Genomic DNA, 18,744 nt, shown 5'->3' with positions numbered 1-18,744 from the left:
CAGTTAGCGTAATGGCTATGTTGCTGGATTCCCACATAGTCAACCATGGTTCGCGTCCCAGACCTGGTGGCTTAAAACTCACGCCGGGCGTGTGAGTGTGCGCGTGCCCAAGATCCCGAGAGGAGAATGGAGGAGAAGGGATTGCGGCATGACCATTCCCCCTGGGGGGTGATTTCTCGCTTTCTGTCTCTACGTCTCTCTGTCTGTCTGGCGAGCCCATGCGCCCTATAGCGAAAACCTCTAAAAAAAAAAATTTAATTATTGGAGTTATTACGTGTGCCATTACTCATAAAATACATGTTCCAGGACCAGTCCCATGGCCTAGTAGTTAAGGTAGCCAGATACCACGCGGCTAACCACACAGTTCAAATCTCGGCCCCCGAGCTTGAAAAGAACACCAGGAACACGTGCACGTGTGCTCAAAATCCCCAAAGGAGAGATCAATGGCAAAGGGATTGTGGGGTGACCATGCCCCACTGGGGGTACTTTCTCCCTCTCCCTCTTTGTATTTTCTTCCTCTTCCTCTATTTCTGGCAAACCACGTGCCCCTCTGGCTTATAAACAAAACAAAACAAAAAAATGCTCCAGAGTTTGTAACTTCAAAGGTCTCGGGTGATAGCCCTGTGTTTCTGCATCCTGTGTTTCAGAGACATCACAGATCTGTGAGAGAGCTGGGCATGCACTTTAGAGGGAAAGCCCCCTAATCCTCCTTTCCCCGACCACTCGTGTCTTTTGCTGAGCTTCCAAATATGCTTCCCTACTCTGTTTTTCAATCCTTTCTTATTGCCTCCTCCTGGGCCATGCCCAGTTCTTGGGGAAAGAGACTAGTCTAGCATCTTCCATGGTGCTTGGCACAGAAGTACTCAAGTAAGTAAACATTTAGTAGTAAGTGATAAACCGTACAGCCAGGCCTGGTGGTATGCACCTATAGTCTGGCTACATGGGAGGCCGAGACAGGAGGATTATGAGTTTGAGGTTAGCCTGAGCTACACAGAAAACCCCTGTCTCAATAAATAAATGCACCCTAAACTAACTGTAGCTCTCTTCTGTAAACAATACTGAAATTCTCCTGGTTTTCTTTGATTGCAATTATTTTATTTTGTGAAAGATGGGGAAATGGGAAAATAGGAGAATAAAAGTATGTTTCTTTTAAAGCACATTAGTCCATATGCAGATATATGGATTATGCTGTTACATAAATAAGCCATACTTCTTTAGCCTTTGATATAAGCCAATATATTCTAGACATTTTTGTTGTTTGTTTGTTTGGTTTGGCTTTTGCCATAGGGCACTTGCACTTGCCAGAGAGAGACAGAGAGGGAAAGTGAGAAATCTCTCCCAGGGAGGATGGCCATGCTACAATCCCTTCTCCATTCTTCTCTTGGGATGTTGGGCACACACATACACGTGCCCAGCATGATTTTCAAGCCACTGGGTCCAAGACTCAAAGCGCAGTCCACCATGTGCGAGTCCAGCACCTTAAACACGCACCTGCTGGCCCCACCTAGATGTTTTTAAACAGACTTAATTTTTTAAAGCAGTTTTAGTTTCACAGCACAATTAAGCACAATGTACATTAAATTTCCACATCCTCTCTGTTCACAAATCCTCATGACCTCCTGCACAACTAGAATCCTGCACCTGAGTGGTACATTTGTTACCCTCGCTGAACCTACATTTCACATCGTGAGAACCCTGAGTAAGGGTGACACTGTAGAGACCCATGCTATAAGTTTCGACAGACATATAAAGATACGTACCCACAATAATGGTATCATACAGAATATTTTTACTACGCTAAAAATCCTTATACCACACCTGTTCTTCCCTTCTCCCTTCTAACTCCTGGCAACCACTGATTTTTTTTCTGTCAATTCCTTTCCAATCTAAAAAATATATTTTTATCATTTGGTGTAATGACTAAATTGTACTACACTTTGTTTAGTAACATACTTCACTAATGCATTGTTGATCAATGTGAGCTTTGGAGGTTTTGGGGGTTTGTTTTTTGGAATTTTTTTACTCTTGGAAAAATGTATGCAATCAATAGCCTTGGTGCACACTGTCCCACACGTTTCTGATGATCTCCTGAAGCTATCTAGAGGGACCGGCAAAGGCTGGGGCAAAGAGTGTGAATCATTCGCATTTGGAGACATAGTACAAAAATCCCTTGAAGAAATGTCATACCTACTCATAGTTCATGAGATTGCCTAGATCCTTGCGGGCACTGGGTTTTATCTCTATATGTAAAATTTTAGCATTTATTTTTTAAGCCCATGCTAACCCTCTCTCTTCTTTTACTGTGGATGCCAACCTGAAAGAATTGCAGAACAACTTCCTGTAGTAATGTCACCTGCTGGCTTAGAGACCTTCACCTGAAAGGAGAATACTTCATTAATGTGTCTACCAGAATCTGGAACAGGACTTTCGCATCAGTAAGTGTCAGCTTTATTTATTTCATTTATCAATAGCAAGGAGACATACACTTTGATTGTCAAGTTCTTACCCTTTGACAAAATTAGTATTCTGGCTAATGTTAGTGGTGTCCTAATGCCTAGGAGCAAATTCTACGCTGAAAGGTACTATGCTTCCATCACTTTCTAAGCTTGCCTTATCTGACTGTGCCTCAGAATCACCTCCGTGCTTGTGAAAGGGTCTTTTTCTTAGCCACCAAGCCAACCTACCACATCTGTGGGAATGGTCTCAAGGTCACCTGTGCTGCCTCTGGTCATGATGGGCCATCTGCTTTGTCTCCCTCATGCTGTCTATGCTTCCTTTTCCCAGACTTCTCTACCACACCCAACCCAAAATGCACCTGTCCCTGTCTCGTTCCTTGAGCACTCAGCTAACTGATTGATCTCAACCCCAGTAGATGAATAAGGATCTGCCTTCCTATGTTAAAGCCAAGTATCCACTCTGCTCTCCTGTTTTACCCTGTCTGATGAAAGAGCCCAGGGAGCAAACACATTTTTAAGCCATTTTAATCTTATGAAGAGTTTGAAGTGCCAAAACCATGTCAGTTTTTCCACATGGCGATTGTGAGTCCACTGCAGTGGTATTTGCTTTCAGTAGGGATTTTGGTAGCCAGAATTTCAGTCTGGCATGAAAACTATAAGGAGAGACAGACCTCCTTAAATCTGACTGCTGGAGTGGTGAGCCATCCCTTTACCAATACTGGCAAATGGAAATTAGCCTGAAATCTCCTGGGGGTCTTTGTGGCTCTCAGTGGATTTTGTAAATAGATAAGTCAGTTCCCAAAGTGGTTTAAGGCAGATTTCCATTCCTATATTTTTCACCTTTTCATGACCTATCCAATAAATGCCTTTTGCTGCTGTTGAGTTTAGCATGAGATTAGCGAACTGAGCTCCCTCTGAACTTGTTCCTGGAAATGAAATATACTTGTTTGGAATAAAGCCATAATAGAAAAAGGAATAGGAAAGATTAAAAACAAACAAACAAAAATACAGAATTGGGATAATGAAGAGGTGGGTTTTTTTGGGTTTTGTTTGTTTGTTTGTTTTTATTTTTGTTTTCTTAGTAGCATATGCTTTCAAGCCTTCAAGGCAGTTCTAAAGCCTGTAAGATGCAAAGCATGATGTGAGTCACAAATCTTCTCAGCTGCTGCGGCGTGGGGCTCAGTTTTACCAGTTGGTTCTTGGATTCTTGGATTTGAGGAAAAATGTCTTCAGAGCAAATTTGGCCAACTGGGAAAGAAAACTGACTTTTGCACATCAAAATGCAATCACGCCAGCTCTGTAAAAAGCATTTGGTTTTCTTGAGTTTGTTTAAAGCTACATCATTTAAACCTTAAGATTTTTTTTTAAAAGTCTTTTTCCAAGAGCCTTCAGAAGCAGCTTCATTTCTGGCAGCCAACTTCTAAGGATTTGAATTATTTATGCTTTTTCAACATGGTTATGGTGGTTAAACTGAGAAAACACCCTTGAGAGTTATTGTATGTTAAGTTCTACATGGCTTCCTCCTTCTTGAAAGGTTATATGTTTATCCCCACCTTATGCTCGGTTATTTCAACAGTGAAGTGGATGTACTCAGACCACCTAGGAGATCCAGCCTGAAATACGGATCTCATTTCTGGTATTAGAGCACACTACTGTACTGCCTTTCGCTGCCACCTTTTTTCTGATGTAGTGCTAGTCACTTACCATTTCAGGTCCTCTTGCCACAAAGTGATTGCTCAGGCTTCACTAGGACAGCAGCATTGGCTGCCATTTGGAAGGCAGATGAGTGCTGGCAGGTGTGTTACCTCACTCTCCCAGACATGCAAAGAATATCTACCTTACTCTGCAGGATATTGTGCACCTGTGAGAAAGACCTGATTTATGAGCACAGATATGCCAGTGTCATAAAAACAAAAAAATTCTTTCATCTTTAATCTACAGGGACTGTGAGACTAGCACTCACTTATCTGCTATTTTGTCTTTAACTTAAGCCATTATCATGACTCTTAATGTTCCCTCTGATGAAGTATGTTCAACCAGTGATCAGGGTTAACTTCTGATGCAAGCTTCCATCTTGAGAAAATTAAGAGCAACCAGAGACTGAGCCAGTGGAAAGGAAATAAATTGCTCACTTTTTGGAAATGCATTCTCTCGTTCTGGCTCCTAGATATAGTTCAGCAAATTACTTCATGGAGTATGTTGAATTGTGTGCCCTGGTAACCAGAAAACTGAGCCCTAATAGGCAGAGCATGTGAATGCAGCTCTAAAATCAGAGCGTTGTATTCCATTTCAAAGTAAGCATCAGGCCCAATATTTGCATTATAGAGAAAACACGTTTCCATTGAAAGTAGATTCTTCTGTAAATAGACTGAAGAATGCACATAAAGTTATTTCATATTAGGAGGTTGCTAGTAACATCAGCATAAAATTTATGTCAAAATTTACTAGTTTCTGATGGAAACACTAACACTATGAAGCCTGAAATTTATGCCTATTGTGATGTAACTTGACAAAAGGCTCAGGGTGTCTGCTGCTGACATGCATGGTCAAGTTCAAGCGTACGTTGATGCAATATTTTACGTACTTGGACCCAAAAGAAAAATTCTCTTCCCTTTGAAATGTTGGCTTTCCATTCTGTTATAGAACTTAATTAGGGCAAGTGTATAAAAATGCTTAGTTTGCAATTTTCTCTCATTTTGCCAACTTCATTCTTAAACATGATACTTTCTAATGAAAAGCATTGGCTTTCAAACCTCTGTTTTTCAACCTCATTTTCAAGTTTGAATCATTGAGGAAGGTAGTTTAACCTGCTGATGTCTTTTTTCTTTTTTTTTTTTTTTTTTGAGAGATTTTCACTGTAGGGCGCGTGCCCTTGCCAGACAGACAGAGAGAGACATAGAGACAGAAAGCGAGAAATCATCCCCCAGGGGGGATGGTCATGCCGCAATCCCTTCTCCTCCATTCTCCTCTCGGGATCTTGGGCACGCACGCACACGCGCCCGGCGTGAGTTTTAAGCCACTGGGTCCGGGACACGAACCGCGGTCGACTATGTGGGAGTCCAGCGACATAGTCATTACGCTAACTGCCGGTTCCCAACCTGCTGATGTCTTGACCCCACCCCAGAGATTTAGTTCAATTTGCAGTTGGAAGGCCCAATCATCTTCACATTTTAAAAGTTTCCCCGGTCCTTCTGGACAGTCCTGTTATACAGCTCTGGTTTAAGCCCACGGAGATTTTTGAGTCTTCAGAACTGGCATTTGCTTTTGTCACTTTCCACAAAGAAGGAAGTGCATGAACAATAAACATGCAGTATTTTCTGCATTTACTACTGCTAGAATAAAATACACCCTTGGGCTGCTCTGTTGCACAGTAGTTAAGCTCTGTGCTTTGGGAGCTGGGTCCCATATAGCTGACTGTGGTTTGAATTTCAGCCCTGGAGGCTTAAAAACATGCCAGATACATGTACATACATGTCCCCAAATCCTGGCAGGATGCACAAATGGAGAGGAATTATAGCACACTCCACTGAGGGGCACTCTCTCTTTCTGTCTCTCTTACTCTCTCTGTCTCTCTGTAGTAAGTGCACGTACTCTCAGGCAATTAAATTAATTTAAATACATTCTTTATTCTTCTGTTCCAGTCAAACTTCCAGACGGTACAGCTGACAGCAGCTGCAGAAATAGACACCTATAACCCTCAAATATATGTGATTGAAGAAAACATAGTAACGGTAAGCAAGTCACATCCCTCCTCAGGGGCATTAGAATCTCCGATAGGCATTCCATCTCTAAGAATTTAGGATCATCACTCTTGCCACCTACATCTTAGAGTTTCATCTCACGGAAACTCTAAAATTCTGATGTTTAGTATGTTGAAATTTTGGCAAGGGTGTTTATTACCCCCAAATTCTGGTGATTTACTTGTCCTCTGTGTTCTTCATGTTGGCACCACTTCCTAGAAGTGATGATGCAGTGAGAAGCCCAACAAAAAGGCTTCTATCTTGCTTGAGGCACCATGGTTTCCCCTTCTTCAGGCCTAACCAGAACCCCAGTTCTTCCTTTTTCTTCATGCTCACACAAAAACCTCTAGAAATTAAACCATAAATTCCAAACCATGATCATTTAATTTCTAAAGTATATTTGAGGGTATTTTTTAAAAGATAAGTACTGAAGTGTGGTTTATAAATAAAGCATGTATTAGAGGGTTTCTTTTTTTTTTTCTAATAGACTTCTTATAGCTAAACACTGATACTGTGTGACATGCCCATTCATTAGGTCTAGCACTCTACAAAACTACAAATGCTCCCCAAAAAAAAAAAAAAAAAAAAAAAGTTTTGCAGAGAAATGTACTTTCACAGAAAACAAAGGCTCTCTGTCCCAAGAGTTGGCACAAGACAATTTTCCTTTACACTGAAACTCTGGTTAGGATATGCCATATTTAGATATAGCAGGGGTTTCATGCCGAGCTAATCTGCTGGCAAAGCCCAGAGCATTTTCCTCTCAATGCTTTTGTTAGGAGTTGGGAGCGAGACTCCGCTCCAAAGGCCAGCTTGGCAGTTGGCCACAATCCACTGTTCCAGCCTAGAGACCTGGTTAAAAAGCCAGTGACCCCATGACCTCTGGACCTCTCTCAGCGCCTGGGAGAAGAGCCACAGAACTGCTGCCCTGCTCTTGTCCGAGGGAAAGTGGTTCCACAAAATAGAGGGCACTTTTCTGATTCTGGTTTGGGAGCCTCAGTGAAAAATCCACACCCTGTCCTCAGAGGCTGCAGCCTGGAAAGGCAGAAAGGGAGCCAAAGGAAATGCAAACTTCACAAAGTGCTGTGAACTTAGCCTAGCGGGAAAGGACCACAGATTTCCTTAAAAGCTCACTTAAAAAACATGTAATTGTTGAGACATGATGCAAAACCCTGCAGAAGTCTTCATTGTTTTTAGAGAACAGTATTAAATATATGAATTGAAAATTTATATTAAAAATATTAATGAACCCACTGGATTTTTGTTTTCTTGGTTTTCTCTGAGCAATACCAATAATAAACAGAAGCCAATGATTGCTTAATTGTGTCAGTGAAAATGGTTTTTGAACCAAACAATAATTTGGTTATTTTTTGGAATAAGAGTTTGAAGCTACATAATACATGCAGGTAGGTCAGTGCCGTGCCACTTATTTGGATCCCAGACCCACTTGAAAACCGGACACACAGTATTTTGTGCTCGTAGGCTCATAGGAAGCTCTAGAATAGAGACTGGTAGGCATGCCACTGCCCTTAAGTAGTAGATGATATGAATTTATAGCCACTTTATTCATACATTTATAAAGCCTTATTTGAGATCTTGCAGATACAAATGAAAGAAATACAGTTCCCAAAGCCAGTTTCAAGTTTAGCCTCGCCCATAAATTACAGGACAAAAAGCAGCTCGCCTGCCAATTGTTGTGTTAATAAGATTTCGTCCCTCTCTTTGCCCCAAAATACAACTCTTTAAGAACTTATTCTGCAGGAAATGGTTGAGACAACCTTCCTAAATTAAAAAATTGAATATGCAGTTTTACTGCTAAAACTTTTAGGGGAGTGATCCCAATAGAGCATCACAGAGATTGCCGAGTGCCAGGAAGAATCACGAATAGTCCCAAGGATGGTTTTACCACTGAGAAGATCAACCTGACCCCCTGGTATATTATTTTTACTTTTTCAACAACTAATATCCACCTTGAATGAGATTTAAGTAAAAGCAATCATTTAGAGACCCAGTACAAAGTTGTTGCCGCTGTTGGTGATTAATAGCGATGAAGTTGGATTAATTCATTTGTTCTTTGCCTCCCCCTACCCCCGCCAAAGCTGGTTGTTTTCAACTGATGATGGTTTCAGTTGATGATAGAAATGGATGCCCAAAACAGACGTTCCTATTTCATAAATAGAGTACCAGAGCCTGTCAGACATGGCATAGCTACAAAACACTGATGCAGTTAAATGGTAAACTAGAAACCTTGTATTCCTTATCTGCATTCTGCAGGAGGGGCTTTTTCTCAAAACGGTTTTAACACATGTTCTACATGGGGAATGCCATTGTGAGCAAGTTGTGTCACCTTTCTAGAGCTATGGACCTTCCTTGGTAGAGTTAACGAACCAGGGACCAGCAGTTAGCGTAATGGCTATGTCGCTGGACTCCCACGTAGTCGACTGCAGTTCGAGTCCTGGACCCGGCGGCTTAAACTCACGCCGGGCGCATGTGCGTGTGTGCCCAAGATCCAAAGAGGAGAATGGAGGAGAAGGGATTGCGGTGTGGCCATCCCCCCTGGAGGATGATTTCTCGCTTTCTATCTCTCTGTCTCTCTCTGTCTTTCTGGCAAGCGCACGCGCCCTATAGCGAAAACCTCTCCACAAAAAAAAAAAAAAAGAAGAACCAGACTGAACTATCTCACTAGTTTTGTTAGAAAAATAAAAATGAGGTAATTCAGCTGTGAACATACATTTACAGATTCCCCTTATGATCATGAAACCTCATGAGAAAGCAGAGGTCCCAACAGGAGTTATAGTTGGAAGTATCATTGCTGGAATCCTTCTGCTGTTAGCACTGGTTGCAATTTTATGGAAGGTAAGAACAATTTCGTATTTTAAAATACAGGGCTTCTGAAATCCTGTCTTGAATTGTCTTACAAAATAGCAATCCTGGGGCCTGCAGGTGGCATAGTGATTATGGCACTGAATTCCCACATTGCTGACTGAGGTTCAAGTCCTGGACCCAGTGGCCTGAAATTTATGCGAGGACCATGTATGTGCATGCCCAAAGTCCTGGGTGGAGAGACTGTGGCATGGCCGTCTCCTGGGGCAGAGGGGCAGGGGTGGAAGGAGGGAGTTCTCACTTTCTCTCTCCAGTAAGCATACATGCCCTGTAGCAAAAAAAAAAACTCTCAAAAACAAAACAAAACAGCAACCTTGGTTTTGTATAGTACCTTCACTATCACGAAGGAAAAAGAAATGAAAGCTTGCTTATAATTTCGCACTTATGTCCTGCAAATAACGAATGGAGGGATTTTATTTTCTTAAAAAATTTTCCCCATTCATCCAGAGCCCAGAAGACATTGTTCACCTTAAAAAAAAAAAAAAGCTTACATTCATCCAGGGCCCAGAAGATCATCCTTTGAATAAGTAGACTCTGAGAAGTTTAACTTCATACAACTCAACTGAACTCTCTGGATTAAATTTCTTAGTAAAGGGGTGATAGATACTAGGTCTGCAGCCTGCACATCACATTCCAGAGCCTCAGAAGTTCCCAGGGGTGTGTTAGAGAAGCGGGCAGCAAAGGGGATTAAAGGCGTATTACAGAAAAGGCCATGGGGCCGGACAGTGGTGCACTGGTGAAGCCCGATGCTCTCCAAGCTGACCCCTGTTGGGGGGAGGGTTCTGTTAGTGACCAGAGACCTTTGTGAGTACACCAGGCATGCATGTGCCCATGAGCTGGACTGCCTGGGGCTAGTTGTGGATTGTAGTGTCAAGACCCTATGAAGGAGAAACCAGCAGATGGCATAATGGTTACATCGCTGGACTCCCATGTGCCAACCACAGTTCAAGTCCCAGACCTGGAGGCTTGAAACTCATGCCATGTGCATGTGCATGTGCATGTATGCCCAAAATCCCAAGAGGAGAATGGAAGAGAAAGGACTGTAGCAAGGTCATCTCTTCTGGGTGGGATGGGCGATTTCTTGCTTTCTGGCTTTCTGTCTGTCTGGGGAGCACACATACCCTATAGCAAAAATCTCTCTAAAAAAGAAAAAGATCATTAGGGATGCACTTTCTCTCTGTATCTCTCTTGCTCATGGAAGAGAGAGATAAACTTTTAAAAAAAGCAAGCTAAGTCATGGCTGCTAACATGTCTTATGGCACCCCTTTTACAGCTTGGCTTCTTCAAAAGAAAATATGAGAAAATGACCAAAAGTTCAGAAGAAATTGATGAGACCACAGAACTCAACAGCTGAGTGGCCCAGCGAATGTCACCGCAGTGGCAGCCAGCAGCAGCCCAGCAGGGTCTGCTGTACGCCTGTATGGATTTCTTTTTAAATCCTGGTTTTTTAGTATCTACTGGGTCTAGCTTGATATTTTATCTTAAGAGAAACTGCAGGTCGGTTTGGAATTAAGAAATTGGGGGGGGCTTGGGTATAAAGAATTAAAATTTCTTTTATACAGGGGGTGGGGGGGGAGGGAGAATACTCTTTAAACTGGCTGGTCCAGAGTTTACATTGTAATGTGCATTGTGTTCGAAACATGAAGTGTTTCCAAGCTTGACAAGTTTTAAAGAAAAATGTGACATTTTTTCAGATTTTGGGGAAAAAATGCTTTCTTTGAAATGATTGTTTTTCAACAGCAACAAGAGTAGAAATACTTGGTATAATAAATATAATATATGTAGTAGACCCGATATATATATATATATATATATATGTATGTGTGTGTGTGTGTGTGTATAAGTTCATGAAAAATAGAATTAAATTATGAGTTTATTTTGGTGAAAAGTTTTTAATTCTATGCAGCTTCTTTTTCATAATTCACATTTTCCACAAGCTTTTTGAGGACTATGCACACACAATGCCAGGTACTACCATATATAGATATATATAACCAGAACATACAGCAATATTAACAAGAGAGGAAAAAAGCAACAAGGGTCTTTTCTCAATTTATGCTGCTCATCCAAAGTCGCCACAGAAGATACTTTTAAGTGATGATTTTATTTATAAACTAGGTCAAATTTGTGTTCCTTTTTGCCCAGGACAGCCTCTTCAGAGTCTCATCTTGCTACAATGGTCAAAACATGTTGTAATAACCTATAGTTCTGCCTCCTACTGAGGAACTCTCCATTTGCTTGGGGGAGTGGGGGCAAGGCACAAAATATTGCATAAAATTATAGTATGATAACATTTAAGAAAAATCTGTGGAGGCCTAGCCTGTACCGGAGGAAGGAAAAGTAGGACATTTCCTCTTTAAGTTTGCATGGCCTTTCTAAATACTTGATTTTGGATGGCAGAGAGCTAGTGAGGCATAGAAAGCTAAGAGTTACGCTGTCCTTCCTTCTCCTTCCTGAACCACCCCCCACCTCCTGGTGCTCCGTGTTTTAGAAGCCCTCTGCAGCTTGCCCTTCCTTCCAGTAGGCCAGGGTTCTCTCTCCCATCTTTACCCCTTACCCACATCTCCCCCACATCCTCAGGATGGCTGCTCTATATCAGGTGTGAGGAAAATAAGTTATCCTCTTAAGTCCCACACTTGCATGAATTACTGTATAAACGCCTTAACTTTGGGAAATTATTTTCGTGTATTGCTAAACAAGTAAGAAAAATAAACCTGGGTGAATTGCTAAATGCTGGAATTTCAGGCAGCGTGAACAGGTGAAGTGAAACATCTTAGGAATTGGCAGGGAGTATGGACAAGGCTTTGGAAACCGAATTAGCAGATGCACCTCTGTATTTGTTTCCAGAGCACTTGGACTTCCAGAAGAGTGCATTTTACTTGAGCAGGCTTGTTCCGAAGGCAGATTCTTTGGCCACAACTCCTGAGATTATTTGGTCAGTTTGGGATGAGACCCAATAATCCATAGTGATGAATGAGGGCCACGCTGTGAGGAACACCATCCATTTCTGCTTTTATGCTGCCTTTTTTAAATTTCGGAGTTCACACATTTCTAAGGAGAGACCTGGAGAAAAATGACCAGGCAAGGACAAGGGGGACGATTTTATGTCAAACACTACACACCTAAAGCTCTGGACAAGTCCTCAATCTCCATGCTCTGCAGAGTTATTATAAAGTGGGAAGATTGGGTCAGAGCTCAGCAAAGAAACACTTAGTTCAGAAGCCTGGGACCTGGATTTCCTATAATACTGCACAAGTAGACAATCCTCCAGGAACTCGACTTGGAAGAACTGCACTGGACTTGGAAGAACTGCTGGAGGAAAACAGGTGCATGTGCATACCAATGGCCTAGCTCGGGATTGGCAGTCCAGAGCTATCCGGACTCTTTAATGATTAACTTTGTACTTGAAAAGGCAAAACAAACAAGAAAAAAAATTAGCCATAAAATGTCAGGGGTTTATAGCAAAAACAGCCTGGTAGTCTCTAGTTAGGGGTGCCAGCGCCCAATCCTTTCAACAGTTGTGTGGATTCGTTATTTCATTCCAATCAAAATTTTATCTGAAAAGCATGTTAAAACCAGTCATTAGTTTGGTAAAGAATACTTAATAAACCATGTAACTACTGTATATATACATACTGTGTGCTGTACAAACAATTATAGCATGGCATTTTTTCTATGTGACTCCACTTCACCTTTCTGAGATAAGAACTAAACTAAGCTCACCCATGTAGGTGATGGCTGGCGTGGCTTCGGTAATCAGCCTTGATTGCTGTTTCCACGGAGTAGATGGATGACGACAAACTAACCTAGCCAGCAGTCGTCTCTGCACCTTCCTTGTGCTGGGGCAGTTTCTCAGTCTTGGTGTCATCGTCCTCTTGTCTTGGGCACAGTCGCTGCCTCATGCCTTGCGGGATTCCTAGCAGCCTCCATGGCCTCTAGCTACATGATACCAGGTAGTAGCTTCCTCCTACAGTTGTGACAATCAACCAATGTCTCCGGACATTGTCCAATATCAAATATTCCTGGAAGGAGTATTTCTTAAGCACTTTTAAGCAAAGGTAGGTATTCATTTAAAAAATTAAGGAAAAAGCATGGTTAAAAGAAGGTATTATGTTTCTGTTCAGCCATTCTTTTGCTTTAAAAGTCTTAATAGAGTATAAGGCTTAGAAGGTATCCTGTTTAAATTCCCACTTTATGCATGGAAAGTCTCTAGGATGTGATAAAAACTTGAATTGCTTCAGGCATGACTGCCAACAAGCTTTGTAGAATAGTAACATAATAAAATAGCTTGATGAAGAAACTGCATTGAGGTTTAAAATTGTGCATCGCTTGTTTTAGTAGCAAAATGAGAACTAGCTGGACAGAAATTCTAGCTAGCAGTGTGATTCTTATAAAATAATGAAAGTTATCTATTAAATGTGAAGAGTAAAAAAAAAAAAAAAAGCTAAAGCCAGTTATTCTAACCACTAATGTGATTACACTAAAAATATAAAAGGTATTTTATAGTGTATTTATCCATCTTGATAAATAGCTATAACTCAATATATAAAAACCTCATACATTAAGACATAATTAAACAGAAGGCAGGATTCTTAAAACTAGAGGTTTTTGCTATAGGGTGCATGCATTTGCCAGAAAGACAAAGAGAGACAGAGAGATAGAAAGCAAGAAATCATCCCCCACCCCCACCCCCCGGGGGATGGCCATGCCCAATCCCTTCTCCTCCATTCTCCTCTCGGAATCTTGGGCACGCAAGCACACATGTTCAGCATGAGTTTAAACCACTGGGTCCAGGACTCGAACTGTGGTTGACTATATGGGAGTTCAGCAACATAGCCATTACGCTAACTGCTGGTCCCCCTGATCCATTTTTAACATTTCAATTTGCACACATGAAGCAATTGTAGGCACAAGACTATGCCTTTAGAGTACATTCAGGCATATCCATTTTAATAATTTTAAAGACGAATGTCCACATCTAGAGGTGACGGTGGGAAAGTCTGAAAGAAATGAAAATATGTACTACTTTAAACTTTAAAATGTAGCCATTATGTAAATACAAAAAGGTAGTTTCATACATACCTGACTTTGGCAGATTGAGTCAAAATGTAAGTGTATATATTGAACAACTGTGTTCGACTTGTATATTTTTGCAAGAAATGCCTTGAATATTTTCCTTCATAGATAATACCTAAGTCTTTGTTAATATGATAAGTATGTTTGCTGTTTTTGATTAAATGTATTTTTCCCTTTTTCTCCTCACCAAAACTATGAAAGTGAATGTATGCATGTTTGTACATAGGGTTAAACAATTCATTTCTGAGAAAGAAAAAAAATCAAACTGGAGCAATAATCAACATAAACTAGTTAATAGCTTTTCTTGTATCGAGTATGAGAATCCAACAGAACAGTTTTCATTTGTAAACCACTCTTTTCATACCACATTACTGAACATCATTAAAATAGTTCTGAAAACAAAGCTATTTTCTTTGGGTTTTGATTTTTACGAGTTATAGATTTTATGCTATTCACCTTATGCACTCAGTTTGCTTCAAAATACATTCAAGACTCAGTTTAAATCACTGGGCGCGTGTGCGTGCGTGCCCAAGATCCCGAGAGGAGAATGGAGGAGAAGGGATTGTGGTGTGGCCATCCCCCCTGGGGGGTGATTTCTCACTGTCAGTCTCTGTCTCTCTCTGTCTGGTGAGCGCACACGTTCTATAGCAAAAACCTCTCCAAAAAAAAAAAGAAGGCTGAGGATGCAATTAGCCACAGATATGGAGTTTATTACTTTCTAGCAATGACCAAAAAAAAACGTTCTGGAGGAGCCCATAGCTGCCCTCCATGTTCAGGGTCTTGTTGTAAAGCCCTGTTCCCCAAAAGGTAGTCTTAGACAGGCACCAGCATCACCTGGAGCCTGTCACAGAACACAGATCTCAGGCGACTCATATTATTGGGTAGTCGGGAAAGCCATGACACATTTTTGCATAGCAAAACAGAAAAATACAGCATGACTTTCCTGATGATGCGTTCAAGTTTGAGGAACAATGCTCTAAAGCAGAGCTTCTCTCTTGAAGTAAAATATGTGCTTAGAACAGAGAGAGGGGAAAAAAAGACCAGCCAAAATGCTTCAGCATGCAAAAACATTATCTGCATAACTTTAAAAAAATTTCAGTTGCAAGCAAAAAGGTCAAATATCTCTAAAGATGAAATATATTGAATTGAACATGCTGAAATGATAAAGATATACATCAGGCTCACAGATTTCCGTCATTGTTCTCAGATGGAGATTAATGCAAAGAACACGCGGGATGTGGGTGTGAATACCATCTACCTTGAAGCAGGAGCGTCTCCCATTTGTGAATCAGGTGCACCCTCGGGTGCCTTTGGCCCACCTCAGTTGTGGTGAATCAGCTCCTAAGGGCGGCAGAACCATTACCAAGCAGTGCGTTTGTTACGTGCTCCACATTAAAACGCAGTACAATGTTGGGAGGGAAAAAGCACTCGTTTTTCATTGATTTATTGAGAGAGAGAACCCCCAATAGAGTCTTGATGTGCAATCCATGCCCAGCCTCAGTCAGCCCCAGATCGTGGACACACATGTCCCCAGTGTAACCAGGGCGGTTCTCTGGACTTGCACATTCTCAGATGGGATTGCCTCAGAGGCTCCCTGCCGCACCACCATCTGTCCCCATATTAGTTGTTTTTGCTTTCACAGAGCAGGCTAGGAGATGTGGCTAAAGACCAGTACTCAAGCTACCATTCTGTTGTATACATGTACTTGGGAAATAATTTCCTATCGACTCACTTAAAAGTGAATCCTCTTATTTATTCTCCATCACCTGTTAAAAACTACAAACTGTAGATTTAAAAACTCATTATTTATCCTATCATGACGCCTTAGTATTTTAAATTAAGATACCAAAAAGATTGGACATCATCTTACACAAAATCAGAGCCTAATTTTCATTCAAGGATCCCTTCAGCCTTAAAGAAAACAGCTACTTAAACTGAGCTTCTTGGTTCTATGCAAAGAAAAATCTAAGATTCAAGATGCTCTTCACCCTCGCCCTGGCTCTCCTGCCCTCTGCTGGATGACCCACTTTACTGCACCCAAAGTAATACCACCTTCAGACCTTTAATGTACTAGATGCTCAGTAATTAGATGCCATAGGACAGCGAGTAGGGAACGGAGTGGAGGAGAAAAGTTTCACCTACCTAGTGATTCATTTAGCAGGTACTTTTTCAGATCCTTAGGCACTACAACTACTCATGAGTCGTGTTTGAGTTGGAACACGACACTTAACATCAACAGCAGTGGTATTCAAGCATTTGAGTACATGCTCAAAGCTCATGGGCCAGTAGGCATTGTGGTGACAGAGCAAAGGCTCTGATCTCCTGGCGTGTGTAGTCTAGTGACGGCAATAACTACATGTGGCACGCCAAGTATTAGGTACCACAACCAAATACAAAACAAAGTAAGGGGGCAGAATTCCAATTTTAAATAGCATAGGCAGAGAAGGCTCTTGAGTAATGTTTAATCAGACTAACATAAAATGAGGAAGCAGACTGAGGGAAAGGCTGGAGAAAGAGCAATTGAGAAGGGGCAGGGAAGGGCCCTTTAGGCAGGAAGGAATAAACTTGCCACAGAGTAGCCACAGCAAAGCAGCGAGCTTAGGCAAAAGTGAGGTGAGGGGCAGGCAGGGGCCCTGTGATGTGGGATGGGAGGCCATAGCGAGGATGCAGAGGTCCTAGGATGTGATTTGCTGGCATCAACTTCATAGTATCTCATGAGATGGTTTAAGCAGGGGAGGAAAAAGCAGCAGGGGGACTATCAGCAGGCCTGGGGGAAAAGACTAGGAATGTTGGCCTGGGGAGTCAGCAGGGGAGTGCGGAAGTGGCTGGTTCGAGATATGGCCAGGAATCTGTGTTCTAATTCTCTAACACATTCATTCAGGGATCTGAGCCCAAGACTCAAACTACTAGCTTCTTAATCGTTTTCTCAGAAAATACCGAACGTATTAGGTTATCTGGGAAACCCACGGCACTTTTTTTTATGCAAAAATGTGTCATGACTTTCCAGACAACCCAATATGACTCTAAACACCATAACCAAAGGAAAAAATATCCACAAAATATTTCACTTGGTGAACAACTACTATTATTTTCTTAGCATGAATTTCCTACTTCTTACGGGAACTCACCTAGTGACCACAGTCACAATTCCAAAGTGACCTTTAACCTTGTGGGCAAGGTTACAGGCTGATCTTTTTTTTTTTCCTAATATTTGAGCAGCCAAATTACAGAGATAGATAGGCTACATGTCAGAATAAGGCTAGCCCCTTAACATCTCAAACACCAATTAATTCTGCCACTGCTAAGAAAGCAAGGATCAATTAAGGCCCTATTTAAGTCCAGTGCAATTCACTAAAACCTTTCAAAGATGTTCCAGCCCAGTTCTAGCATGCCCCACACTAAATCTCTCACTTCTGTATTGCAGACTTTAAAAACATAATAGTCTGTCTCAGTCACAAACTTAGAGTAAAGCCTACATAATGAAGGAGTGATTTGGAAAAAAAAATGCTTAAAGAACACCTTATATTCTTTACAAACATAATCAGCCTCAATAAAGACCTTCTAAAGAAATTTTGAATAGAAAAACCTGAAACCCACATATATCACCTCAACAAAATACATAGTAAACGAACTTCACATTAGAACCATGGGTGCAAAGTCCAAGGAATGTCTACAGCAGCCCATTCATTCTCTGATGATGTACTTTCAGATATAATGCACTGACTGTCCAATGCCCAGCTGCTGTCCTCCAAGGGAGACAGGGGAAGTTCAGTCAAAGGCAGGAAGACGCACTGTATTGAGGGATTAAGGCTGAGACCAGACAGGCAACCCTAACGAAGGGAAGTGGACAGGTTCGTCTCCTTCCCAATACCTTTATAGCCCAATTTCTCAGGATAGGCCAAATACAGACATTAGGTAACCAGGAGATTCTTACAGTTGATGGGGCTGTTGTGTAAGTCCTGGCCAGAGAAAGGGTTGAGAACCTTCCCAAGGTATGGAAAGTTGGTAGACAAGGATTACTGGGTGTGTGCCTGGCACAGAACAGGCCTTCAACAAACACTTGGTGAATAATTGAGTTCCTTGGGTAAAAAAAAGTTTTCACTAGGCATAACAAATAGGTGTTTTTTTAAAGTTTTTGTTTTTGTTTTGTTTTGTTTTTTAATATATAGAGCACATGTGCTCACTGTAGAGAGACAAAAGGAAAGGGAGAAATCACCTCTCAAGAAGGATGACCATGCCACAATTCCTTTTCCACTCTCCTCCTGGGATTTGGGGCACACATGTACACACACATACCTGGCTTGAGTTTCAAGCCACCAGATCCAGGATTTGAACCATGGTCAACCATGTGGGAGTCCAGTGCCTTAACCATTATACCACCTGCTAGCCCCAAAATAAGTTTATTTGTTGTACCAAAAAAAAAAACTTTAATGGAAGGGTCTGAAATATAGTTTTTGTTCTTAATGTATACAGTGAAAATTTTCTAATGATACCAATTGTATGCCAAGAAGATTTCATTACTGTAAGAACTATTTATGTAGAGTTGAAATGTGCTAAGAAAGTAGATCTTGGGACCAGCAGTTGGCGTAATG

At 41.4% G+C, this 18,744-nt stretch overlaps 1 protein-coding gene across 1 annotated transcript in view; it reads left to right on the top strand.

Annotated features, from left to right (window-relative positions):
• The window catches only part of ITGA2 (integrin subunit alpha 2), a 90,607-nt gene extending 77,088 nt beyond the window's left edge, over positions 1-13,519 (top strand). Inside the window, exons 27-30 of the mRNA XM_027772058.1 lie at positions 2,322-2,435; positions 6,098-6,187; positions 8,933-9,049; positions 10,350-13,519. Coding sequence (XP_027627859.1) covers positions 2,322-2,435; positions 6,098-6,187; positions 8,933-9,049; positions 10,350-10,430 — 402 coding nt within the window. The 3' untranslated portion in view covers positions 10,431-13,519. The remainder of the gene's footprint in view (positions 1-2,321; positions 2,436-6,097; positions 6,188-8,932; positions 9,050-10,349) is intronic.
• Positions 13,520-18,744: the final 5,225 nt, after the last annotated feature.

This window comes from Tupaia chinensis, unplaced genomic scaffold, assembly GCF_000334495.1.
Source record: "Tupaia chinensis unplaced genomic scaffold, TupChi_1.0 Scaffold000251_1, whole genome shotgun sequence".
In the NCBI taxonomy this organism is placed as follows: Eukaryota; Metazoa; Chordata; class Mammalia; order Scandentia; family Tupaiidae; genus Tupaia; species Tupaia belangeri.
This window is presented reverse-complemented; position numbering and strand designations above follow the sequence as displayed.